General features: G+C 66.1%; 2 protein-coding genes and 1 long non-coding RNA gene across 3 annotated transcripts; 2 read left to right on the top strand and 1 right to left on the bottom strand.

The window, feature by feature from the left end:
- Positions 1–49: 49 nt before the first annotated feature.
- Positions 50–2,698, bottom strand: FKBPL (FKBP prolyl isomerase like). The gene is made up of 2 exons (XM_054015170.1): positions 2,626–2,698; positions 50–1,856 (listed from the first exon to the last, which is right to left on the bottom strand). The coding sequence occupies exon 2, from the start codon at positions 1,760–1,762 to the stop codon at positions 842–844; it is 921 nt and encodes a 306-aa protein (XP_053871145.1). The 5' UTR covers positions 1,763–1,856; positions 2,626–2,698; the 3' UTR covers positions 50–841.
- Positions 2,699–3,523: 825 nt separating this feature from the next.
- On the top strand, positions 3,524–5,453 carry LOC128829767 (uncharacterized). Its single transcript, XR_008443455.1, has 3 exons — positions 3,524–3,605; positions 3,772–3,861; positions 5,183–5,453. It is a non-coding gene; the product is annotated as an uncharacterized LOC128829767 (long non-coding RNA).
- Positions 5,454–6,968: 1,515 nt separating this feature from the next.
- ATF6B (activating transcription factor 6 beta) lies at positions 6,969–15,253 on the top strand. Its single transcript, XM_054015168.1, has 16 exons — positions 6,969–7,079; positions 7,487–7,563; positions 7,777–7,858; positions 8,068–8,159; positions 8,256–8,397; positions 8,699–8,875; positions 9,001–9,188; positions 9,736–9,921; positions 11,213–11,304; positions 11,539–11,703; positions 11,776–11,883; positions 12,231–12,318; positions 12,560–12,630; positions 12,745–12,856; positions 13,802–13,886; positions 14,309–15,253. Exons 1-16 carry the CDS (start codon positions 6,995–6,997, stop codon positions 14,542–14,544), a joined length of 1,986 nt encoding a protein of 661 aa, XP_053871143.1. The 5' UTR covers positions 6,969–6,994; the 3' UTR covers positions 14,545–15,253.
- Positions 15,254–15,269: the final 16 nt, after the last annotated feature.

Raw genomic sequence — 15,269 nt, 5'->3', positions numbered from 1 at the left:
CTCTCCCAGGCGTGGGTGAAGGGCTCCGAGGTGGATTTGGGGCTGCTGCACCTCCCGCCGCCTGGCCCATGTGGGGCCCCCCATGCCCTGGGACAGGCCCCATTAACCGGCGCAGCGGCTGGGGGCTGCAGGAGGAGCCCTGCTGCCTGCCAGCATCCCTCCGTGACCTCTGCCCTCTGACCCGGCCACGGTAACGGTGCCTGTGACCTTCCCACGGAGCTGAAGTTGGAGTGTCAGCCAGTGTCCATGACCTCTGACCTGACAGCCTGATTGGCTCCCTCCTCAGCACCTGCCCTTGGACCCAGGCCACCCAGAGCACAACCAATGGACCTGGCCACTTCCTGTGACCTTTGACCCTACACGTGCCACTTTTCTTTGGTTCCGTCCACACTTGCCCTTTGACCCAACCCCACCAGGGATTGGCCAACTAGCCCGGACTGATGACCTTTGACCCAAAATGGCACCTGAGGCCTCAGGCCTTCGACCTGGGTGCGAGCAAGCAGGAAAAGGCCTCAACTCCCAGTGACCTCTGACCCCAGGGTGCTGCCCCCTGACCCCGGCACATCCCGCTGTCCAACCAGCAGCCAATCGGAACGGCCGGACCACAACCTTTGACCTGCTCCCAACTTTGTGATTTTCTTGTTTCAACAACAAGATTTCTTTGTATTTTAAGAAATTAATTTTATTATCGAAACTGACAATTATTGTGGCCCCGGGCCCCATTCCCCCCCCAAGCCAGCCAGTCCCCGCCCTGGGGCCGGATGGGAGCCGGCGCCCCCTAGAGGGGAAGGGCCCCCTGCCCCACCCCACATGCAGGGTCCAGGCTCTGTCCCTGCCGCGCTCAGGAGAAGAGCTTGCTCATGGCCCGAGCCAGGCGGGCGTCCCGCTCCCGCGCCCGCTGCCCCACCCTGTCCAGCTCCCTGCGGGCGGCCGTGTTCCCTGGCTCAGCCACCAGCACCCCCCGGAAATCCTCGGCTGCCCCCTCCAGGTCGTTCATGGCGGCGCGGGCCAGGCCGCGGCGGTACCGGGCCTTGGCGTGTTGGGGCCACAGCGCCAGCGCCTTGGTGCAGTTGCGGGCGGCGTGGGCTGGCTGGGTGAGCCGCAGCTGGCAGGCGGCCAGGTTGGCATGCAGGTCGGCCCGCAGGCGGGCATGCTCTGGGTCCAGGGGCGCCGGGCCGGCGGCGATGGCCAGCTGCAGGGCCCGGGCATAGCGCCGGGCGGCCGCCCCCACCTCGCCAGCCCGGTAGCGCTCCGAGCCGCGCTCCTTGTGCCGCAGGGCCAGTGCCCACTTCTCCGCTGGGTCCAGCTGCCAGGGCTCCGGGGCCGGGGCGAAGGAGGCCAGGTGCAGCCCCAGGACGGCCCCGTCCGGGCCCCGCAGCTCGGCCCGCTCCCCCGGCCCCATGGTTTCCAGGCAAGCGTCCACCAGGCCGTCCCAGGCGCCGTCCCCCTCCCCCAACTCCAGCTGGGCCCAGCGGTTGGCTGGGTACCCCAGGGGCGCCCCCGGCGGCGCCTCCAGGAAGACCTGGCACAGGGCGCCCAGCGTCGGCTTGTCCAGTCCCGCGCCCGGCTGCAGGATCTGCTTGGTGAAGGCGCCGTCCGGTGCCACCCAGGCGTCCGGTGGCTGACTGGGTGCCTCCAGGTTCTCTCTCTGGTCCTCTTCTGGCCCCGCGCCCTGGGGCTCAGCGCCTCTGCTGGCACCACTCATCCCATTGGCCGCTCCGCTGCCCTCTGCCTTCCCATTGGCTACTGCCGCTGCCTCCATCTGCCCTTGGCCAAGCGGGGAGTGCGGGGGTCTGGCTCGGCACCCCCAAGAGGTGAAGCCAGGCAGGGTTGGGGGGTTCAGGGACGGGCAGCTCCTGTGAACCAGAGGGCAGGGGAAACGGGTCAGAAAGAACCCAGGAGTCCTGGCTCCCAGCCCCCCCAGTAAACCACTAGATCCCCACCCCAAGAACCCAGGTGTTCTGGCTCCCAGCCGCCCCCAAGAGAACCCAGGAGTCCTGGCTCCCAGCCCTCCCCCCTCAAGAGAACCTGGGCGTCCTGTCTCCCAGTCCCCTCACTAATCCACTAGACCACTCCCCCCAAAGAACCCAGGAGACCGGCTCCCATCCCCCTGCCCAAGAAAACTCAGGCATCCTGGCTCCCAGCCCCCTCCCCTAATCTGCTAGACACCCCCCCATCCCCCACGACAACCCAGGCATCCGGGCTCCCAGCCCCCCCTCTAACCCAGTAGACCCCCCCTAAAAGAACCCAGGAGTCCTGGCTCCAAGCCCTCCCCCCTCAAGAGACCCCAGGAGTCCTGGTTCCCAGCCCCCCCCAGTAAACCACTAGACCCCCCAGCCGGAGAACCCAGGTGTTCTGGCTCCCAGCCCCCTCCCCTAATCTGCTAGACCGCCCCCCGCCCCAAGAATCCAGGCATCTGGGCTCCTAGCCCCTCCCCTCGAGAAAACCCAGAAGTCCTGGCTCTAAGCCCTCCCCCCTCAAGAGAACCCAGGCGTCCTGGCTCCCAGCCCCCACACAGAGAACCCAGGAGTCCTGGCTCACTCCCCCGCTCGGGCTGTGCTGTCTGTCTCTGCCCTGCTCCCTTGCTCCTCCCTGCCCAGCTGTGCCCCCTTGGCCCCCCCTCACCCCGGGCGGGGGGCGCAGACTGGGGGGATCCAGCTGCGCTCTGGCCCCGCTCCTCCGGCCTCCCCCCGCCGCCCCCCCCTTGTCTTTGCATCACTTCCTGGGGGCGGCCCCGCTAGGCCGCAGCCTGCCTCGATTAGCCAGGCTGAGCCGTGTGGGGAGGGGCCAGGCCCAGACCCTCCCTGCCCCCCACAAGGGAAAGGGGGCTGGGACCCCAGGCTCCATCAGTGTGTTAAGAAGCAGCAAACGATTGGGGGCGCTGGGGGGGATCTCCCCCCCAAATCCCTCTGCCCCTGGGCACTGGGGTTGGCCAAACAAGATGGCTGCCGGTGGCTGACCCCGCATGGGGGGGGGGGCTGGGTTGCAGCTGGGGAGATCGGGGACGCACCCCAAGATTGAGGGGGGCAAAGGGGGTGCAGATGTGGATGGGGCAGAAGGGGCTGTTGGGGGGATGGGCAAGAGGGGGGATTCAGGGGTGGGGGAGGGCAGGAATGGGGGGATAGGGAGGGTGGGTCCTGGGGTGCCGGGGTTGGGGGGTAGATCGTACCCCACCTGTGCGGGACCAGGGGGAGGGGAAGCAGGAGTGGGAACCCCCCCGGGGGCCAGGGAAAGATGGGGTAAAGGGAGGGGAGACCGTACCCCTAATTCAGGAGTGTGAACCCAGGTGTCCAGGGAAGATGGAGTTTTTTGGGGGGCTCTGTACCCCCTAATTCAGGGCGAGGGATGGGTGCGAACCCAGGCATCCAGGAGAGACAGGGTTAAGTGTTCATTAGTTCACCCCTTGATCCACACTCGCGGGGGGAGGGGGAGGGGGGTTATGAACCCAGGCGTCCGGGGGGCGGGGGCTAGCAGAGGGGGCAGCGTTGAAGACTACATTTCCCAGAATCCCCTGCTCTCCCTCCCCTCTCCCCCTCCCGCTTTATTTCCATGCCGCTTACGTCAGCTCCCAGCTGGGTCCGGCATGGTCTGACTGGTCATTGGGGGTGAGTGGGGGGCCCGGGGGCCCCGGGACAGAGGGGGGAGGGGGTCCCGGGGGGCACTAGGCAGGGTCTGGGGGGTGCTGGCGAGTAGGGATCCGGGGGGATGGAAAAGGGGGTGCACTGCGCCCCCAGATCACCCCTCAATGAGCCCCCGTCTCTCTCCCAGCAGCTTGCCGCTATGTGGGGCGGCAAATCGCCTCGGCTCTGCGTCTGGACGACCCTGGAGCGCCCCTGCCCCCCAGCCGGCGCAAGGACCTAGGTAAGTGCACCCCCTTTCTTTGCTGGTGGGCCCCTGTCCCCACGCAGCCCCCTTGGAAGCAATCTGAGTCCCTGTGGGGTGCCCCACCCCTGTGAACTGCACCCCAAAGCTTCCCAGTCTGCCCTCGAAGGATCCCCAGTTCTGCACCCTAAAATCCCCTCCTCCGTCCCCAGGAAACTACCCCTCTACGCCTGTACCCCCTAACTCCTATGCCCTCTTGTCGCTACACCCCAACTCTTGGGGTCCCCAGTTCATGCCCCCAAATGGTCCTGAATTCCCTCACTGGATCACACCATTATCAGCACCCCAAACTCCCCCATTCTAATGCTGAACCCCCTTTTCCAGCCCCCCAGTTCACCCATAATACACTCACAGGGCACCCCTTTATGTAGCCACCCCTACCTAAACAAGAGAGTGCACCCCACTGGCTGGACCCTGAGTCCCCCCCCAATCTCCCCCACCTCCCTACAGCTCACCCCCAAAACTCCCTGATCTACACTTCCAATATGTAGCTGTTCTGTACCCCTAATTTGGCCTTCACCTTATCCTGCACCCCAGTTTTCACCCATTTTGTTCCCAATCCCTCCCTGATTTTGTGAGGGCCCCTTTGTCCACCCCCAAAGTCTCCTATCTATGGGCAGAGATTCCCCCTTTTCCGAACCTCCAAAATTCTCTATATTCATAAAGTGTCTTCCTGATTCTACCCCCCTCCCCCCAAATTTCAGATCTCTTTGTAGAGATTCTCCCTCTTCTACACCTCAAAACTGAAGCTGTACCCCAGAATCCTTTAACATCTTTCTGGGGCCCACTGACCTGTTCTGCATCTATTCGGTATCCCCAAATCTTTCCATCATTTGGGGGAGTCTCTTGTTCCAAACCCTCAAACTGACCTACACCATCCAGATCTTTGTTAGGGTTTCCCACTCTTGTGTACCCTGATTTTTGGTCTCCCTGCACCACAAAATGCCTCCTAATCTCTGGGGTTCCCAATTCTGCACCCCAAAATCACTCCACATCTTTGCAAAATGCAATCCCTCTAGGTCCCTCATATCCTGCCATATCTGGAAATCACCTCCGTTCTACCATCCTGAAACTCCTCTGTTCTGCTCTTTGTGTGCACCCCAAAACTTTCACTGCTTCAAGGTGCTACCTCCTAGCACACCCCACAATATATCAGTGATTTCTGCCCCCCCCCCCAATATATTGGGAGAGCACATCCCACTGGGAGACTGTCAGGGACAAGGTTGGGAGTACAGTGGATTTTGGGGGTGCCTAACACCCCAAGTAACTCTCTAGGTACCCCTCTTTCTTCCCCCCATAGGTGACAAGAAAGATGTAACCCCTCGGCCAGTGGTGGCTCCGTTGGACTCTGTCCCCCCGGGGCGCACTCCCCAGGTCCCAGCAGAATGGGGGGCACCGGGACGGCCCTCCTGAGGCTCACAGTGGGGTTGGCGAGGGGCGAATGACGGTTCATCTGGCAACTCCCAGAGTCGTGGGCAGCGGACGGACCCGAGACACCAACCCCCCCGACCCCACTGTACCCCAAAAAGGAATTCAGAATAAATAGGTTTCAGAGGCCACTGTGCAAAAGCGCCAAGTGAGGGGTTCTTGTTGGATTGGAGCTGCTGGGGGACTGGCTGGCTCAGGGGGGTGGGAAATGGGGCAGGGGCCTGTCCCCTCTAGGGGGTGCCGGCTCCCACCCGGCCCCAGGGCAGGGACTGGCTGGCTCAGGGGGATGGGGAATGGGGCATGGGACCTGTCCCCTCTAGGGGGCATCGGTTCCCACCCGGCCCCAGGGCAGGGACTGGCTGGCTCAGGGGGATGGGGAATGGGGCAGGGGCCTGTCCCATCTAGGGGGCGTCGGTTCCCATCTGGCCCCAGGGCAGGGACTGGCTGGCTCAGGGGGGCGGGGAATGGGGCACAGGACCTGTCCCCACTAGGGCGTGCCGACTTCCATCCGGCCCCAGGGCAGGGACTGGCTGGCTCAGGGGCGAGGGGAACGGGGCAGGGGCCTGTCCCATATAGGGGTGTCGGTTCCCATCCAGCCCCACGGCAGGGACTGGCTGGCTCAGCGGGGCGGGGACCTGTCCCATATAGGGGTGTCGGTTCCCATCCGGCCCCAGGGCAGGGACTGGCTGGCTCAGGGGGACGGGGAATGGGGCACAGGACCTGTCCCCTCTAGGGGGCGCCGGCTCCCATCCGGCCCCAGGGCAGGGACTGGCTGGCTCAGGGGCGAGGGGAACGGGGCAGGGGCCTGTCCCATATAGGGGTGTCGGTTCCCATCCAGCCCCAGGGCGGGGACTGGCTGGCTCAGGGGTTTTGGGGAACGGGGCAGGGGCCTGTCCCATATAGGGGTGTCGGTTCCCATCCAGCCCCACGGCAGGGATTGGCTGGCTCAGGGGAACGGGGAGTGGGGCAGGGGCATGTTCCCTCGAGGGGGGTGAGCTGATGATGTCATGCAGCCTTATGACATCACTGCTTGTGCTGTTGGCATAGTGTGATGTCACAGAGGGAGGGTGGTGATGTCAGCATACGGAATGTTGATGACATCACAGAAGGATGTGACCTCACCCACCGGCTCTGGCCTATAGCTGGGGGGTGGCTGAGTCCCTCTGGGAGCCGGCCTGGAGCATGAGTCGCTACTGGCCCTTTAAGGGGGACCGGAACTACACGTCCCAGGAGGCAGTGCGTCGCTGCGCACGCGTAGCACGGACTTGGCGGGGGGGCAGTTGGGGGAGGGGGGGTCTCAAAGCTACGCATGCGCTCTTTGGAGTGTTGTCCATGCGCCGCATGTCCACCCCGCTTCGCGCATGCGCGTCGCTGTCTCCAAACTCACGCAGACGCGTCTCAGGCTCCTATAACTCAGGCAGGCGCAGTGAGAGGCTCCCGCCCTGTGAGCATGCGCCGTGCTGCGCGCCGCCCCAATATCCCCGTTCCGCGCGTGCGCCGCTCTCGCCATGCTGCCGCGGCCACGCCCATTCCCGAAGATCGGAGCGGAAGTCGCTTCTCCGTTGGCTGATCTCGCTCGGGCCCCGCCTCCCGCGCGCTGTGATTGGCTGGCGCGGGCTGACTCGGCGCTGCGATTGGGTGGGGCGGTTGTCATGGCAGCCGGAGGGGGCGGGGCCGGGGGAAGATGGCGGCGCTGGCCCCGGAGCTGCTGCTGCTCCACGACTCGGGCCGGTTCCTGGCCGACAACCTGCTCAGCAGCGAGGACTGGGGTGGGCGGGGCTGGGGAGGGGCCTGCGGAGCGGCGGGGCGGGGCCAGGGGGTCTGACTGGCAGGAGCTTGGTGGGGTGAAGGGCTGGAGACTCGTTGGGGGCGGGGCCTGCAGGAGGGGGAGGGGCTGGGTACCTGAGGGGCGGGGCCTGCAGGAGGGGGAGGGACTGGGTGCCTGAGGGGCGGGGCCTGTAGGAGGGGGAAGGGCTGGGTGCCGGAGGGGGTGGGGCTTGCGGGGGAGGGGTGGGTGCATGAGGGGGCGGAGTCTGGGGGAGTGGGAGGGGATGGGTACCGGAGGGGGAGGGTCTTGGAACAGTGGGAGGGGCTGGGTGCCTGAGGGGGAGGGGCTGGAGGAGTGGGGAGGGGCCTGGAGGAAGGGGACTGACTCCCCCTTTCTTTCTGCCCCCAGATGCGGCTCTCTACAGCTGCCTGGACGATGGGGAGGAGCCCGCCGCCCTCTTCCCCTGCCTGGAGCCCAGTGCATTGGTGAGTCCTTCCCTCACCCTGCCCTGCCTGGGGGGTGCCCCCAGTGACCCATCTGCTCCATAGCACCCCCACTCCCCATCCCCCCGGCAGCAGGGCCCCAGCTCCCCCTCAGAGTAGGGCCCTCTGTACACTGGGGGCTGCCGGACTGGACCCCGGAGAGATACACGGGTTACCCCCCCACTTCACCCTTCATCTCCCCCCTTCCCCCTGCAGTTTGACGACGGTTTCGACCTGGGCATGGACACCAGCCCTCCAGAGCCGCCATGGGACCAGATGCCAACCAGCCTCTTCCCGGGTGAGCCCAGCCTCCTCCCAGCATTAGGGACAGATGGTGAGGTGGGGTGGAGGGATATTTGTGTGCAATGGGGCTGCCCTGGGGTGGGTGGACGTAGGGGGCGGAGGGATATTTGTGTGCAATGGGGCTGCCCTGGGGCGGGTGGATGTAGGGGGCGGAGGGATGTCTGTGAGGGACTATTTTCTAACCCCTTTCCATCCCCCGCGCAGACCTCCAGGTGAAGTCCGAGCCCGTGTCCCCCGCTTCCTCCCACAGCTCAGACTCCTCCATCCTCTCCCTGACCCCCGACCCCACGAGACAGGTACGTGCCCCCCCCCTTGGCCTGGGAGACGTCCCCAGCCCCCGCACTCAGCTCTGTGCCCCCCTGGCCCCCACACTCAGCTGTGGCTCCCCCCAGGCCGCAAGCCCAGACGACGTGATGGGAGTGAAAGCTGAGCACCCCCCGACCCCACCCTGCATGTTTGGGGATGTCCTGGCCCCCCCAGTTGGCACCGTCCAGATCAACCTTCTGCCAGCGCCGGAGACACAGACAACGCCAGGTAACCAGCGCTGGAGGGTAGGGTCTGACTGTGGGGGAGGGTCTCTGGCGACTCCAGGCCCAGCTAACGGGGAGCTGGGGGAGCGGGGCGAGCGGCTGGCTCTGCGGGGGGCGCTGCGGGAGCGGGGCGAGGGGCTGGCTCTGTGGGGGAGCGCTGGGGAAACGGGTCGAGGGGCTGGCTCTGCGGGGGGGCGCTGGGGGCGTGGGGCGAGGGGCTGGCTCTGCGGGGGGCACTGGGGGCGCGGGGCGAGGGGCTGTCTCTGCGGGGGGCGCTGGGGGAAGTACATTGCACTCTCTCACAGGGAAGCCAGTGACTCCCATCAAGGCTGAGTCGATCCTGAGCCGGAAGCCACCCATCCAGCCAAAGCCGGTGGTGGTGGCCACCGTCCCGGTGCAGCCCGCGGCCACCCCCAGCCCCACCATCCTACTGCAGACGGTGCCGGGGGCCCAGCCGCAGCCCCTCAAGCCAGCCATCACAGGTACGGGCACGGGGCTGGTCCCCTCTAGGGGGCGCCCCAGGGCAGGAATTGGCTGGCTCGGGGCGGGGGCGTGGGACTCGGGGCTGGTGCGTGTGTGGGACACTGACCCACATCCCTCCCCGCAGTCCCAGCACCGTCTGTCGTCATCTCCCAGAGCGACCTCCTGCACCTCCCGCTCTCGGGGCTCCTCAAGGTGCAGCCCCCGGGGAAGGAGGGCCCCCCGGCCAGGCTCCCCCCCAGCGCCCCCAAACCCGAGGCCAAAACCATCGTCCCGGCCCCGAGCCAGCTCGGACCCTGCAACCCAGAGATTGACGTGAGTAACAGAGTGCGGCCGGTGCTCCTCACTCCCGACCCGCAGCCTCTGCTAGCCTAGCCCAGCCCTGCCCACCCCATCTCTGCCGGTGCCCCTCACTCTCAAACCGCAGCCCCCTGCCAGCCCAGCCCACCCCATCTCTGCCGGTGCCCCTCACTCCCGACCCGCAGCCCCTGCCAGCCCAGTCCTGCCCCCCCCCCAGCTCTGCCGGTGCCCCTCACTCTCAAACCGCAGCCCCCTGCCAGCCCAGCCCACCCCATCTCTGCCGGTGCCCCTCACTCCCGACCCGCAGCCCCTGCCAGCCCAGTCCTGCCCCTCCAGCTCTGCCGCTGCCCCTCACTCTCAAACCGCAGCCCCCGGCCAGCCCAGCCCACCCCATCTCTGCCAGTGCCCCTCACTCTTGACCCACAGCCCCCACTAGCCCAGCCCCACCCCCTCAGCTCTGCCGGTGCCCCTCACGCCCGACCCGGAGCCCCTGCTAGCGCAGCCCCCCCATGCCCCTCACTCCTGACCCACAGCCCCCCCTTTCTGCCTGCCCCGGCCCCAGGTGAAGGTGCTGAAGCGGCAGCAGCGGATGATCAAGAACCGGGAGTCGGCCTGCCAGTCGCGCCGGAAGAAGAAGGAGTACCTGCAGGGGCTGGAGTGCCGCCTGCGGGAGGCGCTGGCTGAGAACGAGCGGCTGCGGCGGGAGAACACCCTGCTGCGGCGCCGGCTGGACTGCGTCCTGGGTGAGGTGAGCGCCCCCCGCAGGCGAGCCAGGGCAGGGCACCACGGGGGCTGCGCTCTGCCGGGTGGGTCACAATGGTACATTCCAACACCAAGCATCCCCCCCATTTTGATACATAATGGTACATCCCAGCAATCAGCTCTTTCCCCCATCCCAGCACAAAGCACCCCCCCTCATGCAGGGATCATAATGGTACATTCCAACACCAAGCTACTCCTCATGTCATAATGGTACATTCTTGCAGCCACAGTATCTTCCTCCCCCCATCATAATGGTACATTTCAGCAGTAAACTGCTCCCCCCAGTTAATGATCATGGTGGTAGTGGTACATCCCATAACCCCCCCCAGGGGTCATGGTGATATATGTAGTAGCAGGCAGAACAGGACCATAATGGTACATCCCTGCAAGGTGCTGTGCCCCCCCTTCCCCATGTAGAGTTCATAATGGTACATTCTAAATCCCTTCCCCCTACCTCAGAGGTGATAATGGTAGATGCTTTCTGCTGGGATGTCCCATTATGATCCCTTTCGGCCGGGGGGGGGGGGGGGGGACGGACACTGGTCATATTGTCTGTTTCTGGGATGTTCCATTGTGGCCCATGTGGAGGGGGAAGGGAGCAACCCCCTTGTGGGACATTCCATTGTTTGTGGGGCGGGGGCGGGCGCTATGGCTCCTGTGAGAGTAAGGGATTGTGAAGTCTCCTCCTGGGATGTTCCATTAGCTCCACTGTGTGAGGGGGGGGGAAATTGCTTTCTGGAGAATTCCATTAGCAGTATATCCTGGGAGAGTCCATTATGATCTCTGGGGGGAGGGAGATTGAGAACCTTTAGGGATGTGCCATTATATTCCTTGTAAAAGGGGAGTTTAGGCCGTCCCAACCATTGGGATATTCCATTAACACCCCTAGAGGGTGGGGGCACCAAAGTTTTGGAGGGGTGTTTCATTATGATAGTAACAGTGCGGGGAGCTGAAAAATTTTGTTTCCTGCTAGGAGGTTCCATTATAGTGTGTGGGGGTGTCTATCTCTGGTAGGATGATCCTTTATGATAGCAATTTTGGCGGAGGGGAGTCAGTAGGACATACCATTGTAGGGGTGGAGCTCTGGCTGGGATGTACCATTATGATATGGGGTGGGAAGTTGGTGGGACATACCATCATGGCTGCCTGGTTTGGAGGGGGAGCGCTGCCTTTGGCTGGGATGTACCATTATGATATTAGGGGGGCAGCCCTTGTTGGGAGGGTGGTTTGGCTCGGACTGTACCATTCTGACACCCCTCTGCCCCCCTTGTCTCCAGAGCAGGGAGCTGAAGTTCAGCCCTGGGAACCGGAAGGTCGTTTGCGTCATGGTCGTGCTGCTCTTCATCGCCTTCAACTTCGGGCCCGTCAGGTGAGGCCCCGGGGGATTGTGGGTAACGTGTCCCAGCATCCCCCGGGAGCTCCCTCTGAGCCCCTGTATTGCACTGCCTACCTGCAGGGGATTGTGGGTAACGTGTCCCAGCATCCCCCGGTACCCGCCCTCGTAGCCCCCGTATCACACTCCTGCCTGCAGGGGATTGTGGGTAACATGTTCCAGTCTTCCCTGGGTGCAGCCTTGCCTGTCTGACCCCTCCCTCCCCCCCAGCATCAGCGATCAGAAGGCCGTGGAGACGGCGCCGCCCAGGCAAGGGGCGGGGGTCGGGCAGAGCCGCCGGCACCTGCTGGGTGTGATGGAGCAGCCGCCGAAGGAGGAGCCGAGGGAGCTGCGGGAGGAGCTGGCCCCCACCAGCGTGGGCAAGACCAGGTTCAGGTAAGGGCATGGGGCTCCCCCACCCCCGCAGCTCCCCATAGCCGCCGGTGACGCTGCTCTCTGCTCCCCCAGGAACCTCACGGCCGCCCTCTCCGGCATGAAGGACCTGATGCTGCGGGACCTGGACAAGCTGTTCCTGGCGTCCGACTGCCGCCACTTCAACCGCACGGAGTCGCTCCGGTGGGTTCCCCAGGGCCTCCGGGGGGGACTGTGCATAACGTATCCCACAGTCCCCTGGGGGCCGCCAACATATGCCAATGGGCAGGGCCCCCCCGTGTAAGGGATTGTGGGTAACATCTCCCAGAAGCCCCTGCAAACCGTCTTTTGACAGGCAGTAGCAGAGCTGCTGCAGTGAGGAATTGTGGGTAACGTATCCCAGAATTCCTCTGGGGAGCAGCCCCTTTAGTCCTGTGCACACATGAATGGAGCCCTGGCTGTGAGGCTTTGTGGGTAACTTATCCCACAATCCCCCTGGGCACCGCCCCCGAGTCCCACTTTAACCCTTCCTCTCCCGCTCTGCCCCCCAGGCTGGCGGACGAGCTCAGCGGCTGGGTGCGTCGGCACCAGATCAACCGCAGGAAGCCCCTGCAGTCCCGCAAGCCACGCGCCAATCAGGTGAGGCTGGAGGGGCGGGGCAAGCCAGGGTGACTCCACCCACTGGGGGAGGAGCCAAGTCTGTCCCTGTCTGGACTGCAGGGAGGGGGGGCTGGGAGCTGCCCGGGCCACAGGGCGTTACCCAGAATCCTGGGTGGTTTTACCCACAATCCTCTGGGGGTGCCAAGCGGCAGCCTTTGCTGGGCTGTTGCGGGGGTTCCCCGGTGCCCCCCACTGACCTTCTTCCCCATCTCGGTCACAGGAGTCGCCCCCGAGGAAGGTGCCCAGCCCATCGCGATACGTCCCAGCTAGCCCCCCCGAACGCCCAGAGAGGTAAGGGGCCCCCGGTCCCCCCAAAGCCAGCCAAGCCTCGCCCTGTACCCGGATCGGGGCCGGCGTCCCCCACAGGGACAGGCCCTGTTCCCTGACGCCCGTCTCCGCTTTCAGGGACTCGCTGAGCGAGCTGCAGGTCTACCAGCGCCCCGACCGCACAGAGCACCACTTCATGGACGCCATCGACCGGCGGGAGGACACGTTCTACGTGGTCTCCTTCCGTAGGGTGAGCTGGGGGGCTGTGCCGCGGGGGCTCCCCCCCGGGCAGTCAGGGCTCCCCATTGCCCCAGGGCAGCGCTAGGGGCTGTGCTGCAGGGGGTGGGGCGGGGGGGCAGCAGGGGGCTCTCCCCGGGCAGTCAGGGCTCCCCATGGCCCCAGGGCGGCGCTAGGGGCTGTACTGCAGGGAGCGGGGAGGGGGCAGCAGGGGGCTCTCCCCGGGCAGTCAGGGCTCCCCATGGCTCCAGGGCGGCGCTAGGGGCTGTGCTGCAGGGGGCGGGGTGGGGGGCAGCAGGGGGCTCTGCCCGGGCAGTCAGGGCTCCCCATGGCCCCAGGGGGGCGCTAGGGACTGTACTGCAGGGGGCGGGGTGGGGGGCAGCAGGGGGCTCTCCCCGGGCAGTCAGGGCTCCCCATGGCTCCAGGGCGGCGCTAGGGGCTGTGCTGCAGGGGGCGGGGTGGGGGGCAGCAGGGGGCTCTCCCTGGGCAGTCAGGGCTCCCCATGGCTCCAGGGCGGCGCTAGGGGCTGTGCTGCAGGGGGCGGGGTGGGGGGCAGCAGGGGGCTCTGCCCGGGCAGTCAGGGCTCCCCATGGCCCCAGGGCGGCGCTAGGGGCTGTGCTGCAGGGGGCGGTGGGGGGCAGCAGGGGGCTCTCCCCGGGCAGTCAGGGCTCCCCATGGCCCCAGGGGGGCGCTAGGGGCTGTACTGCAGGGGGCGGGGTGGGGGGCAGCAGGGGGCTCTCCCCGGGCAGTCAGGGCTCCCCATGGCCCCAGGGCGGCGCTAGGGGCTGTACTGCAGGGGGCGGGGCGGGGGCAGCAGGGGGCTCTCCCCGGGCAGTCAGGGCTCCCCATTGCCCCAGGGCGGCGCTAGGGGCTGTGCTGCAGGGAGTGGGGCAGGGGCAGTGGGGGCGCTCTCTGCGTGTCTGTCTCTCATTCTGGTCTGTCTGTCTCCTGGCCCCAGGATCACCTGCTGCTCCCGGCCATCAGCCACAACAAAACCACCCGGCCCAAGATGTCGCTGGTGATGCCAGCCATGGCGCTGAATGGTATGGTCCTGGCTTCCTGTGCTTCGGAACCGCGATAACTGGCCCCCACGCCCCGCTCCAGAGCCAGCCGCCTCCCAGTGCCGGGCGAGGGGTCCCCGTATCACCCGCCCCGCCCCAGAGCCAGCCCCGCCCCAGCGCCGGGTCCCCGTATCACCCGCCCCAGAGCCAGCCGCATCCCAGCGCCGGGCGAGGGGTCCCCGTGTCACCCGCCCTGTCCCAGAGCCCACCGCGCCCCGGGGCCGGGTCCCTGTATCACCTACCCCACCCCAGAACCAGCCGCGTCCCGGCACCGGGCGAGGGGTCCCCGTATCACTCGCCCCGCCCCAGAGCCAGCCTCTCCCCAGGGCCGGGTCCCCGTATCAGCTGCCCCGCACCAGAGCCAGCCGCGTCCCGGCACTGGGCTGACCCCTGTCTCTCCCCAGAGAGCCTGTACAACGCGTCGCGGGGCTTCGAGGTGATGATGCAGATCGACTGCGAGGTGATGGACACACGGGTGATTCACATCAAGAGCTCCACGGTGCCGCCCTTCCTGCGCCGCCCTCCGGCGCCCGACAACCGCACCCAGGCGCCCTCAGTGCAGCCCCGCCCGGGCCGAGGCCCCCTGCGCTCCGCCCGGCGCCCCCGCACCTTCTACCTCGGGGAGCAGGGCGAGGGCTAGCTACGCCCCTTGGCAAAGCCACGCCCACCCAAGTTAGCCACGCCCACTCGGGGCTGGCCACGCCCCTTGGCAAGAGCCACGCCCGCCCGGGGCTAGACATGCCCCTTGGTGACAGACATGCCCACCTGGGCCTCGCCTTGCCTCCTGATATGCCATTTTGGCAATGGCCCCGCCCCTATGTGGCTGGCCCCGCCCCTATGTGGCTAGCCCCGCCCCTATTGGTACAGCCCCGCCTATGTTGAGGCTCATCCTGCCCCATTGTGGATAGCTCCTCCCACCTGAGCAGCACTAACCCTGCCCCTTTCAGAGAGCCCCTCCTCCCCGATGAGCCTAGCCCCGCCCCCTCAGCCACTGCCCCTTCCCCCATGGGTGAGGGCTGGCCCTGCCCCTTAGTGACCACCCCTCCCACATGAGGCAGCACTTAGCCCCGCCCCCAGCCTAGGCGGGCTGGGGGACAGCGCTTGGATCCCCCCTTCCTTGGGTGACCCCCCCCCCCGCTAGGACCTGGCCCCCATTCCCGTGGGGTGATCCTGTCCCCCCACCCCCGTACTGCACTATCTTCCCCTGTGGATATTTATAGACTGGGGGGGCATGATGAGGGACCGGGGGGGCTCCCCTCCACAGGGCCCCCCCTTTTGTGGATCCCCCCAGCCGGATCCTGCCCCGGGGGCTTTTTTACATCTATAAATAAAAGCGAGAGGTGTCTGAACCGCCTGGCTCCTGTC

Source organism: Malaclemys terrapin, unplaced genomic scaffold, assembly GCF_027887155.1.
Source record: "Malaclemys terrapin pileata isolate rMalTer1 unplaced genomic scaffold, rMalTer1.hap1 scaffold_58, whole genome shotgun sequence".
NCBI lineage: Eukaryota > Metazoa > Chordata > Testudines > Emydidae > Malaclemys > Malaclemys terrapin.
The sequence above is the reverse complement of the archived record's forward strand: the minus strand, read 5'-3'. Positions and strand labels throughout refer to the sequence as shown.

Coding starts and splice junctions, on each gene's coding strand:
- FKBPL (XM_054015170.1), bottom strand. CDS start 1,762: ATGGAGGCAGCGGCAGTAGCCAATGGGAAGGCAGAGGGCAGCGGAGCG.
- ATF6B (XM_054015168.1), top strand. CDS start 6,995: ATGGCGGCGCTGGCCCCGGAGCTGCTGCTGCTCCACGACTCGGGCCGG. Junction 8,160..8,255: donor CCCCCGACCCCACGAGACAG/GTACGTGCCCCC, acceptor GGCTCCCCCCAG/GCCGCAAGCCCAGACGACGT. Junction 9,922..11,212: donor TGGACTGCGTCCTGGGTGAG/GTGAGCGCCCCC, acceptor CCTTGTCTCCAG/AGCAGGGAGCTGAAGTTCAG.